The sequence below is a fragment of the Fusarium tjaetaba genome (assembly GCF_013396195.1).
Source record: "Fusarium tjaetaba strain NRRL 66243 chromosome Unknown NRRL66243_c0000071, whole genome shotgun sequence".
Taxonomy (NCBI): Eukaryota; Fungi; Ascomycota; class Sordariomycetes; order Hypocreales; family Nectriaceae; genus Fusarium; species Fusarium tjaetaba.
The window spans coordinates 111,587-123,725 of NW_023501267.1; the positions used below are offsets into that span (position 1 = coordinate 111,587).

General features: G+C 48.3%; 6 protein-coding genes across 6 annotated transcripts; 3 read left to right on the forward strand and 3 right to left on the reverse strand.

Annotated features, from left to right (window-relative positions):
* Positions 1–606: 606 nt before the first annotated feature.
* Positions 607–884, forward strand: FTJAE_3831 (uncharacterized protein; the record flags this gene model as incomplete). Its single annotated transcript, XM_037350172.1, has 2 exons — positions 607–649; positions 700–884. The coding sequence occupies 2 exons, from the start codon at positions 607–609 to the stop codon at positions 882–884; spliced, it is 228 nt and encodes a 75-aa protein (XP_037209083.1).
* A 197-nt stretch (positions 885–1,081) lies between these two features.
* Positions 1,082–2,481, reverse strand: FTJAE_3832 (dash complex subunit ask1; the record flags this gene model as incomplete). The annotated part of the gene is made up of 4 exons (XM_037350173.1): positions 1,082–1,206; positions 1,261–2,188; positions 2,238–2,344; positions 2,394–2,481. 4 exons carry the CDS (start codon positions 2,479–2,481, stop codon positions 1,082–1,084), a joined length of 1,248 nt encoding a protein of 415 aa, XP_037209084.1.
* A 290-nt stretch (positions 2,482–2,771) lies between these two features.
* Positions 2,772–5,727, reverse strand: FTJAE_3833 (gamma-tubulin complex component 6; the record flags this gene model as incomplete). The annotated part of the gene is made up of 2 exons (XM_037350174.1): positions 2,772–5,542; positions 5,598–5,727. 2 exons carry the CDS (start codon positions 5,725–5,727, stop codon positions 2,772–2,774), a joined length of 2,901 nt encoding a protein of 966 aa, XP_037209085.1.
* Positions 5,728–6,191: 464 nt separating this feature from the next.
* FTJAE_3834 (EAF7 Esa1 associated subunit of the 4 histone acetyltransferase complex) lies at positions 6,192–7,108 on the forward strand (the record flags this gene model as incomplete). Its single annotated transcript, XM_037350175.1, has 2 exons — positions 6,192–6,411; positions 6,465–7,108. The coding sequence occupies 2 exons, from the start codon at positions 6,192–6,194 to the stop codon at positions 7,106–7,108; spliced, it is 864 nt and encodes a 287-aa protein (XP_037209086.1).
* Positions 7,109–7,253: 145 nt separating this feature from the next.
* Positions 7,254–8,894, reverse strand: FTJAE_3835 (RNA polymerase I-specific transcription initiation factor rrn5; the record flags this gene model as incomplete). The annotated part of the gene is made up of 1 exon (XM_037350176.1): positions 7,254–8,894. The coding sequence occupies one exon, from the start codon at positions 8,892–8,894 to the stop codon at positions 7,254–7,256; it is 1,641 nt and encodes a 546-aa protein (XP_037209087.1).
* Positions 8,895–9,535: 641 nt separating this feature from the next.
* Positions 9,536–11,287, forward strand: FTJAE_3836 (uncharacterized protein; the record flags this gene model as incomplete). Its single annotated transcript, XM_037350177.1, has 1 exon — positions 9,536–11,287. One exon carries the CDS (start codon positions 9,536–9,538, stop codon positions 11,285–11,287), a length of 1,752 nt encoding a protein of 583 aa, XP_037209088.1.
* Positions 11,288–12,139: the final 852 nt, after the last annotated feature.

A 12,139-nucleotide genomic window follows, 5' to 3' on the forward strand; every position in this document is an offset into this window, starting at 1 on the left:
TTTTCGAATTTGGCTGAATGGCTGGTGGAAACACCAAGTCGTCGAGTGAGTAATCCCCGACACTGGCGTAATGGAAGCTAGTCCTCTGCATGACCATCAGTCCGAATTGACCAATACCAGTTGCATGTTACTCCTCTTTATTCCTAAAGCAGCATCCGATACTCTCATATCTCGCACATATCAGGGAATAAGATGGTGTTCTGCGTATACGCTTACACAGTACGTACGTATTCCCGGATTCTTCGTCAGCCTTGTACGCACCCATGGTGTACGTAGACTTTCCTACCACCATGTATACAGTTCTTCGTCAGCCCTAACACCTGGTCGATGGCTTTCGTCATGACTCACGCGCGTCGTAGACTTCGCAAGAACCCTAGTGGTCTTCCCTCGTTCGTAGTCATCGTAACAAGAGTGTCTTGCAAGTTGTATTGCCAGGATTGAGTATATAACAAATCAAGATGCGGCGCCTTACGGACTTCATTCTCAGGCAGAAGCAATCGAGAGTTCCATCGAGGAACAACAATACAAACTATTAAGCTTAATACTTTAATCCAAGTCTTGTCTATAACTGCCCAATCACTTCCAATCTCCTTCACAACCTTCAATATGTCCAACAACTCAGGCAACAAAGTTCCCACAACCTCGGACTGTAAGCATCATGTTTTCAGCAAGCTGAACTTGACTAACAAGTAAATCTAGCCCAGGTAGATTCTACCGAATACAACTGTTCCAAGGTCGCTGATCCTGAAACTGCCTCTATTGCTACCTTTTCCTCGTCCGCGCCCCTTTTCAAAAAGGATCAGAAGGAAAAGAATGGGACAGAAATCGATGCCAAGAAGCTCCAAGGACAGGCCCTCAGGTCACAGATTCGTTTCAGTATGTAGTCGATGGGCTTCAGGGCCTGGGACATGGTGCTAATTTAGAAAGCGGACTGAAAATATGGTGAAGGACACGGGCACATAATTGCAAAGGGGTGAAGGGTATTTTTGGTTGAAATGCAGGACTGGTTTTCATACTCGATGAATCTTCGGAATGGGAGAGTAAACAACTGTTCATTCTTTAGATTTAAGAGCTGCGGCTTTTAGAAACTATCGTTCAAAATATCTTCATTCATCTTCACCATAGAGGGGCTGTATTCGGACGAGTTCGGATCGGCTCCAGCGTCCAGTAGAATATCGCCAACAATCCTTTGGCTGGCTTCACGTGCTGTCAGACAGTATTAGTATATGGTAGTCCATTTAAGAGCGGGATAGACCTTACCAGGTGTTTGCAAGAGCTTCGAGGGAGGCAGCGCAAATTGTATCGTCTTGGGCGGGCTCATGCCTGCATATAAATCGATATCCTCATCCCCTTCATCACTATCCCAGTCGATCTCATACTTATCCTTTCCAGTGGCTGTGACAGTGTCATCAGTGAAGACGTCCCGCGTCTTACGTGCTGTCGCTGGCGTCTGAACACTAACACCAGGTGTTCGAGGACCCTGCGTTGCCGCCGCAAGACGTTGTCGAGCGTTACTTTTGTAGGGAGACATAAAAACTTCACTGCGTAGAGTCGGCACTGCCATTTCGGGCGAGGAGCCTGGTGAGTCGTTCCATGTGGGGGCGTCCTTCTTGCGTTGTGCGCTCTTAGGTTGTGCGCTCTTGAGTGGGGAGATGCGAAAGGCGGGCTTGTGCGGAGTTGCCTGAATGCGATAGTTCTTGTCGAGAACACGGTGAAGCAAAGGATCCTTATGGGGCTGAACAGACTGCTCGCCGGTCATTGTGTGGTCGCGCTGGGCCTGCGGAGTCATTGACATATCGGGGAGTCTAGCGGTGTGTTGGGCGAACAAGACAGTCGAATCCTCGTTATCATCTAGGGCTGTGGTATTATTTCCCTCTCCTTCCACCTCGCGTTTCATAGCTTCGTAGGGAGATTCCATATCAGAAAATCGTGTCTTCGTCTTTCCAGGCCGAGGCGTGCTTCCTGTGAGCTCAGCATCATCAAGGAGGGAGTCCTCGGCTTGGAAGGTAGATTGCTCGATGCCGGTTGTGGCGGTCACATCTTCGTGATGCTGAGATGTGTATTCCTCTGTTATATCTTCCCTCATAGCGGTACTTTCTTCCACGTTCTCGCTTTCGTCGTCGTTGGCGAGCTCTTCATAACCGGAGAGAGATACGTTGGCTGATGCTTCGAAAAATTGCTTCCAGAACTACATGTCGTCAGCATCAGTTCCTTCGAATCCCGGGGATTCCATGCACCTTTGAAGCTTCCCAAACAGCGCGAGAGTGTTCTCCATACTGTTCTACTAGCGGTAGAATGCTTGTTGTTACTATGCGATGCGATTTGCTAAAGTTGTGATCGATTTCTAGCCAACGGTCAGCCCTAGGTCGCGAGATTTCAAGATCCATGTATACCTTGAAGGGTCAGAGTGATTGACTGCTCTAGTCTTTCAAGCTCTTCCGTGAGAGACAGATTGCGCGCTGCTACGCTTTGTCGCGACATTTTCGTTATGGGTAGGTTGCTATGGTTCAGTGTTGAAGGTTCAATATAAATAAACAGCCCAGTAATTAATGTTAGGAACTAACGTAACGCGTGGGGTCATTTGGAGGGGCATCCACCACTAAAGACGGCCTGCCACAGCAAGGGTGCAACCTACATCGATGGCGGGGTATCGGGTTATCTACCTTATGTAGAATGAATAGGTGAACACAGATATTACTTCCAGGCTTGACAGACTTTCATTTATTTCTTCATGTCTTTCATAGTTAATGCTTAATATCATATATGGCGTCCTAGTGTTTCGTGTAGTAGTGTCCCATATCGAGCTTCAATAGTAGCTGAGCGACCATATGGTCTTCACCAATACCCTCTTGTTTCAAACCCAAATCGTCCGAGACCTTATTACTTGTTGATCGGCTCTTTTCCGTCAAGGCTCGACAGACAGTCATGAAGATTTGCACTTTCTTCTTGAAGTTGCTATACAAACGCTGTAATTCTTCCAGTTCTCTTGGGTCGGCAGTCTGGTTTTTTCCAAGAGCCTTGAATCGTGAAAATTTGGCATATTCCAGAACTGCACTGAAGATTTCCTCGAGCAAATTCAGCACTGGCTGCTGTCGTTTCCGAAGAAAAAGAGAAAGCATGACTCGATCAAGCACTCGGGAGTGAAACTCTCGTAGTCTATCGGGACTCTCAACCTTATCTGCTGTACTCTTGGCTGTCGAGGGGTTCTTCAAGTCGGCCTCGATTTTGTCAAGTTTCGCCTCGAATGCTTCCCAAGGAATGGCGACCCCAGCGTCCATGAAGAAGGAAGTGATCCCAGAGACGAAATGATGGGCCTCTCGAGTGAATCGGTAGGAAATGTCCTCAGGGTCGTTCCAGCGACTGGTCCTAGCATTGACATCTAAGAACAACTGGTTGACGACATAAACCATCCTCATGATTCTTAGCAACAGCTTGAAGACTCGATCGTACTGCGTCAAAATCACAGGGGTGATGATGCTGGATAATGCCGCAGGGGGCTTGTAGGACAATCGTAGAAAGTCGAGAGCTTCCAAGGAGTCTGGGTTCATACACTTGTCGATCTCTTCCTGCGACAAATCTCGGACAGCAAAGCTCATGTCTCCTGGGAGCTCGGATGCATCCCTCGATATACTAGCCAGCTTTTCCTTAGCGAACTCATTGTCTGAATCGAAGCTCTCGGCTAGAACGCCCATAAGAGCTAGACGTAATTCCGAGCTCGCTGGTGGCCAAGTATCTCGACCTCCCAGGCGAAGCCCCATGACACCTCCTTGTCGTGCAACTCCAGCCTGCCTTTCGGCTGTTTCTAGGTCTGGATCGAATAGGGCATGGGACAGACGGCTTACGAACATGCCGCTACCAAAGAGGTGGAAATCACGGTGCATTTTCAGGTGACCCCGTAAATCATGGTTATTGAACAGCAGCCTCAGGCTTTCCTGATTAACAACCTCAGATTGCGCAGATGCAATACCCCCAAACGAAAGCACGGGGAGAAGTGATGGGTGAGGCGTGAAGTCGAAGCCATTGGTAGGAGATTGAGGCTTGCGGGTACCAGACTGGGTAAGACGTTCACGCAAGATTTGGCTCAATGTATCCTCTTGGCTCACATCATCAGGCAAGGGCTCATCCATACGTGCCGTAAGAGTGTTCAAGAGCCCTCCCGATGTTTCTGGCGTGGCGTCTTCACGAAAGAACGGGTTTTCAATCTCAGAGCCAATCGCAAGTCCATTGCTTTCTGAGTTGACTCTGTCACGGAATGAACAGTCGCGAATTGCCCCTAGGAGATCATCGTGATACTTGGCTACACGTTTCTCAAGGTTGTCGATGGCGTTCCAGTCGTAAAGCCAGCTGACCTTCGGGGGGTCGGTCGCACTGATGATAGCTGATGAAGCCAAGGGATGCTCGGGGTGACATTCCCTAATGAACCGCAGATTCTTGCCTGTCTCAAAAATAGACTTGGCAATATCGTAGGGCATGAAATGGGGCATTTTGGTCTCGTCCAAGAGAAAGTCAATATCCTCAACTTCCTGCCCGAAATCATCCGTATATTTTTCCGTGTCGACTTTGACAAAGCCTTTGCTCGCTCCAACATTGGCTTTCGTCAAGGGAATCCCTTTTTCTTGCCTAGTCCCGATCCATTCTTCCAAGAACTCGATCCATGGCGAAGAGACTCTCTGTAAAACTTCGCGCATGATGCCTCGGAGCTGTTCTTCACCGTAGTCGACTGAGTATGCTTCATGGAATACCTGGGAAAGAACATGTTGGTCTTCGTAACCTTTGCGGAATTTGGAAGCAAGTCTTTGAAATGGTATCAGAATCGCAAGCATTCCTTTGACTGTTGATTGGAGTTCCAAAAGCGATCGCGGTGTCTGCCTATGGAGAGCGACATGTCGCTGAACGTCCTTAAGGATTTGATCAAGCACACCAGCCAAAGCAACGCCGCATTTGGACGTGCGCTTTGCGTAAGTAGAATTGACAAAGGACCGTAATTCGAACAACATTGAGCCGCAGCGGTGACATTGTTTTTCCAGACCCTGGAGAACATCTTTGGAATACCCTGTGACCCGCATGCTTGGAATCGCTGGTGCAAAAGAGCGACCTTTCTCCTGTTTGAAGTAGAATATTGATTCTTGACCAAGGGCCAGAGCAAGCAATGAAGAAAAGTAGGCTTTGATATCAACAATAGGGACCTCGGAGCTTTTCAGTTCAAGGGGGTCGACGGACCAACCTAGTAAGGCATCGTAGACCGCGGCCCCAGCTTCCGTCACCAAAGGCTGTTGTTGGCCAGCCGGCGTACCGGAAATGAAGCTATCCCAAGTCCTGTGTTCCGGTGTCTTGTCTTCTGGTTCATCAGTATGTGCCCAGATGTCATCACCAATTTCTGAATCAGCTAGGCTTTCCGTGGAGGCTTGGATGTTGCTGGTAGACGCAGTTACTTCTGGCTCTGGCTCTGGCTTGTCTTGGATCTCAAGCTGGGATGGTAACTTGAAGAAGCCACTTTGCTCTAATGACACTTGGCCAAGGTGGACAAGCTCCGATTTTGTAACTTCTAAGAACACGGATTAGTAGGGGCACGATTCAATTTCAAGGTCCAAAATTACCTCTGAGTCCAGGAGAAAAGAAGGGATTCTGAGCCTGTGGGTCATCATCTATTTGATGTAGGAATTTCGACGATTCCCAAAAGTCAGGTATAGAGAATACAGCTCCCAGGGCTTCCTTGGATTCAGCCATGATCCTTTCTCATAAGATGCAAGCAATTCAATAACATAGTGCTCAGCAGCGCCTTGTGGGTTAATGTCGACCTGAGCTTGAGTCCTGTTATCCAAGGTACGTCTGAAGGGTAATTAACGCGATATCAATATCCATAGGTAAGGTACCCCTCCCGTAGACGCGCTTCAGTGGACGTTAGACGCGTTTCAGAGCACCTGTGCACTAAAAATGGAGCACCACAGGTTTGGGGCCCGCTTTACGCAAGCCAATGGATGCTAAGGTAGCTTATGATTTCATCAGGACCTCCTTCTCAGGTATTCGACGACGGGTTCGGGTTTTAGGACTTTCAATTTTGTTCGAGGCATCCCGATCGTCCATATTCCCAAGCAGCAACCCTGATACACAATTGTCACTTACACAGCATCTCTCGTGAATATCACCATAAATCGACCGATCCCGATCTTGATCTCCTCATCACGATCGCAATGGCGCCGAGGAAGCGCGCTCGGGCTAGCACCCAAACTGTTGCGACACCAACTCCTGCGCGAGATGACGATGCAATGGATGTTGACACTCCCCAGACTGGCGATAATGAAGGTTCTAGCGAGACAAAAGAGCAACAGCCAGACAATAACTACAATGATCTTTGGACGGATGATCAAGTGGCTTCATTATTCAAGGGTGTCATTCGCTGGAAACCAGCTGGTCAGTTAGATCTCTTCCTTCACGTCGAGCTATTACTAACCAAGACTGTATAGGCATGCACAAGCACTTTCGAATGATAGCAATTTCGGAGCATTTACGAAATCATGGTATCGACCCTGATTTTTACCAGCACACACGCATTCCGTACATTTGGCAAAAGCTCCGAACATACTACAATCTTGAGGTGATCGATGAAAGAGAGAACTTCGACGATGAAGAGGTCGAATTCAACGAATTTTGTTTGCCAAGACAGGAATTCTATGAAGCCATGATGGCCAGAGCTGTGGCCGACGTCAGCGAAGCTCCAACATCACCACCCCAGCTCGAACTTTCTCCAGCACCTTCACCAGCCAAGAAGCGCAAGCGAGGTGATACGACGGTAGAAGATACGGAGGACGCTACAGACGCCCCATCACCAGCACCCAAGTCCAAACGAGGCGCTCCACGACAAAAGAAGAAAGCGACCCCGGCAAAGACTGAGACGCAAGAAAAGGCCGAGACCACAGAAGAGGAAGAAGAGGAGGAGGAGGAAGAAGAAGAGGAGAGCGAAGAAGAAGGCAGCGAAAGCTCTTCTAGCGAGGAAGAAGAAAGTGCTGAAGAGAGCGAAACACAAGTATCAAAGTCTACACGAGGTGCCAAGAAGGGCCAGAAGGCGAAGACTACTAAAGCAAAGGCAAGACCGAAGAGGAGACGTTAACTTGAGAATTCATTGGTATGATGTAAACGATAGATGATGCGGTTCAGATACCCTTAGGCATGGAGTCATAATAAGTATTATTCACATTAAAAAGCGAGCTCCTGAGCTCTAATGTCATTTCACTGGCTAACACAGATGTTGTGTCCTATTCTCCTTCCCACTCGCTGCGGTACTTTACCGTGGTTCTCCAGTCCCTTCCTATGGGAAAGATGCTCTCCACATCCATAGTTGACCTTTGCAACGGGCCCGGTTCTGGTATCCTGGGTAGTTCAGTGAGAGGTTTCTTCTGTAGGAGATCCCACATCTCAGCCTCAGCCTGCCAGCTGACGTACTGGTCGCGTTCTTCGGCATATTGCTCCTGTCGCCGCTCACTCGCGATGCGATTCTTGAGGGTCTCTTTCTTCCGATACGTTTCTGGGAAGTCGGCGGCAGAGAAGAGCAAAACTTCGTTGGCCTCTCGTGTGATAGCAGCCTCCTCTTCGTTCAAATGTGAGACGGGTTCCTCGAAATCAGAACTTAGGGCCTCGTTTCCAGAAGAGTTGGCGGCTTCGTCTACATCAGATGGCGCTACCAATGCCCGGTCGGCCTCATCGCCGCCGTTGGAAAGAATGGTTTCCACTTCTTCATAGCTAAGAGGTTCACGTTCTCCTTCCTCCTCCAGCTGGGGCGGCTCCTCGTGGACCTCAAGTCGTAGTCTTCGTGCGCATTGGCTCCAAAACTGATGGGAATTATGATTCAATCCCAAGGACGACACGGCTGCTTCCACATCTTGTGCTCTGATGATTTCGCGAGTAGTCGGTACGAGTTCCTTTTTCGCCCTGATTCTTGACTCGCTGAGGAATATCGTTGTTTGAACCAATCGTTTCGTGATTGAGACTGCCAAAGAGTGAAAGTCGTCGAATGTAGTGGCCCACATCGAGGGAGGCCTGTTGTCGATAGAATCCCAGTTCTCACTAGGAATGGAGGAATTCATAAAGATACGCTCAGATAGTCTTAGCCACGTATGCAAGTTGAATAGCTTGGAGAATGGAAGAACTTGGCCTTCAACGACGGTTTCGCCCTTGTCTAGTCGGCGCGCAATCTTTGGGCTGATGTCCCAGCAGTCTCCCCATTTGCTCTCCTCTCGCTGTTCCTCTTTTCGTTCCTGACGCACAGAAATAGCATCTGCAGCCTCGTCTAAGGCGTGGCAACATTGCTGACTTAGTTCTACGGCGGCTGGGATCTCTGGGAATTCAACAGCGGGGCGTCTGATTTGTCGTTGTCTCAGGAGACGTGCTGTTCGGAGCACGTCGAGGTAATGATTCACCTCGATCTCGCTCTTGGTGCCTATGCGAGATGCAATACCTGGAAGATCACTCTGGCCAAGACGAGCAATCGCTTCGAAGAAGAGTTTCTTCTCCGATATCGACCAGTAAGTAAGACCTATTTGGCTTGGGTACAAAACGGTCTCTTCGCTATCGTCGGTAAGGCAGACACGCTGAGCTGCATCTTCAATATCTCTATTAAGAAGATCCAAATACTCGGTGTTGAGAACTCCTTTCTGTCTTTTGAAGAGTCTCGGGGATGAATCTTCACCGGCGCGTCTTTTCAGGGAAGAATCCTCGTTGTCTTGGTCCGTTTCATCCTCCTTCTCACTATACACACTGCCAGATGCGTCGGTTTGATCAGCGACGTATGGCTCGTCAAGTGGCGGTAACAGGACATCGTCTCCCAACTCCAGGTTTCCAGCTTGCTCTGTATCGCTTAAGTCCTCATAGAGAGGTTCATAATTGGTTTCCGACTCCATACTGATTTGTGTATGATGGCTGGAAAGATACAAGAGGGTGAAAACATGTTAGCAAGCAGAATGAACCTGAGTTACTCCCGGCCAGGAGCGGTTGTCAAGTTGTCAAAAGAGGGAAATGAGAAAAAAACTTTTCGAGATACTAAAAAGATAATCACAAAGTTGATATTGACGTTAGCGCATCACTCATCTTGCACCGAGTTCTTATAACCGCTTGTCCACTCCTTCAGTTGACGTTGAAATGAAATATTAGTGGAAGAATGTTGCTTACATAATGCATTCACACCTTGGTCTAGGTTAGCATTCGAAGACTCATGACATCTCAACCATGAAGTATTTTTTTATTATCATATATCGATGAGACGAAACGCATTTTCACTGCACCTCTCATCATGTGCCATGCTACGGGCTATACCGCGATGTGTTTTACGGTCCAAAGCTGCAAGGTTGCCTTTCACAATAAGCCTACATTCATTCAGAGCCTTTGCCTCAGCAGTCACTCATGACACCCCCAAGTTACAGCTTCGAGACTATCAAGAAGAATGCATAGACTCAGTTCTTTCCTCTCTGAAGAGCGGTCACAAAAGAGTCGGGATATCTCTGGCTACTGGTAGCGGTAAAACAGTAAGCGTATTTCTCTTACAATGAAAGCTCAGTCGATTGACAAAAAGAAGGTCATCTTTACACAACTCATTGATAGAATCCCAACAGTAAATGAGGACGCGCAACAGACACTGATATTGGCGCATCGTCGTGAGCTGGTGGAACAAGCAGCCAACCACTGTCAACGTGCGTATCCTGACAAGAGGATCGAGATCGAGATGGGCAATGTCCATGCAACGGGAACGGCAGATATCACAGTCGCCAGCGTACGAAGCATAACGTCACAAGGCCGTCTTAAGAAATTCGACCCGTCCAGCTTCAAACTTTTGCTGGTCGACGAAGCCCATCACATCGTTGCTCCAGGGTATCTCAAGACCCTTCGTCACTTTGGATTACATGAGAAGCGACCTGACTCCCCAAATCTAGTTGGTGTCTCCGCCACGTTTTCACGTTTCGATGGAGTGAAACTGGGCGCAGCCATTGACGAAATTGTTTATCACAAAGATTATGTAGATATGATCTCTAAAAAGTGGCTGTCGGACGTCATTTTCACGACGGTTGAGTCCAAGGCAAACTTATCTGAAGTCAAGAAGGGGGCTTTCGGCGATTATCTCCCTTCAGATTTATCCAAGGCTGTCAACACCAGTGAGATCAACGATATAACAGTCCGCAGCTGGATGGCGAAAGCTCCAGGAAGAAAGTCAACACTTGTGTTTTGTGTTGACGTCGCCCATGTGGTGGAGCTGACAGATCGGTTCCGACAGCATGGCTTTGACGCGAGATATGTTACTGGAGAGACCCCCAAGATTGAAAGAGGCGAGACGTTGAACTCTTTTCGAAAAGGAGAGTTTCCAGTGCTGGTTAACTGCGGCGTTTTCACTGAAGGAACTGATATCCCAAATATTGACTGCATTATCCTCGCGAGGCCGACGAGGTCTCGCAACTTACTTGTTCAGATGATCGGTAGAGGAATGCGGTTGCACCCGGGAAAGAAGAACTGCCATATCATTGATCTGGTCTCGAGTTTGGACACTGGAATCGTAACTACACCAACGCTATTCGGTCTGGACCCTGATATCCTGGTTGAGAGGGCAACAGTGAATGACCTACGCAAGATCAAGGACACCGAGCATGTCACGACTCAAAAACCTTTGTCATACCAGACAACTCCCGGGCCTGGAGCCGATAGTGTCACATTCACAGACTATGACTCGGTTTTAGATCTTATCGCCGATACGTCTGGCGAGAAACATATCCGGGCCATAAGCAAGTATGCATGGGTTCAGGTCGGAAAGGAAAAATTTATCTTATCGTCACCGAGCGGTTCATATGTTCGAATCGAGCGGGTCAGTGAACAGCTTAACACAAAGGGGCCGCTTTACCGAGCCATAGAGGTACGAGCTCTACCGCCTGGCGTAGCCAAAGCACCATACGCAATGCCACGGGAGATTCTCACGGCAGCCACATTCACTGATGCAGTGCATGGAGCGGACAGTTTCGCGGCCAAGATGTTCCCCCACACATTTATCCACCGCTATCAGAAATGGCGGACACTGCCACCTACACAGGGACAAGTTGATTTCATCAACAAGATGCGGGGAAAGGCGGAACCTCTGAAGCTTGAAAACCTGGACAAAGGCAAGGCGGCGGATATGATCACAAAGCTCAAGCATGGCGCGCGTGGTCAGTTCGCGAGGATTGAGGCAGGACAGAGAAGACAAGATAAACAGGCCCGGGTGGCCGAGGCTAAGAGACTTCGGGAGCAGGTCAAAGTAGGACCTGTGTCATCATAGTGTAGGAAATGAGCCACATGCAGCGGTGTCTGTGCTTGTGATTGTATGTATAACACGGGATATAGATGGCAGCGAGGGGTTTATGGACTTTTGTATATAACTGTATTATATAACCACTTACGGAATGTTTCCAGAAGTCGACACGGATCAATGTATGACCATACAACGTTACAAATAACCCGATCCACGAGTCTCCCAGCGTCCCTTATGCACCGGCTCTGCCGAACATACAACCGTCACAGAACGATCTCGTGTATGCTCAGAACCCGGGAACAAGGCCGCAAACAGTTTATAAAGCTGGCTAGATCCTCATACATCGTTAACATCGAGATCTGTCCCTCAGCTCGTGACTCACTGACGGTGAAGGTAGGCGAGAGTCGTCAGCTCATTGTAGGCGTCGAGAGAGGGGATTTGGCCTTGTTACGTTGAATCGTAAAGCTTTGTACCAACGCGAAGTTGGGCCACAACTTATGACTGTGGGAAATAAATACTCATATACGTTTGTCGTGTAGTAGTATATAAGACAGTGATGAGAATTTGCTTCTCTACTGAGTGAACTTTCTTCAACACTGGCAGAAAGCCGTTTCCACTGGCTACTCCTGATTGACAGCGTATTGCCAATTGTTCAGACATTGTTGGTTCTATATGTTCGACTTGTTCAGGTCTAGTCGGTGAGTGGGAGTGTCAGGCACTGGCAGGTGGCTGCGCACTTATGTTCAGGTATTGGTTGTTCACCTATACACATTGTAGTATTCCCCTCTCTCCTCTCGCGCACACAATACTTTTTCTTTTTAGAATAAACACAAATCTCCATTTTACTTTCTGGATATATCTGTTGGAGACTTGTCATCG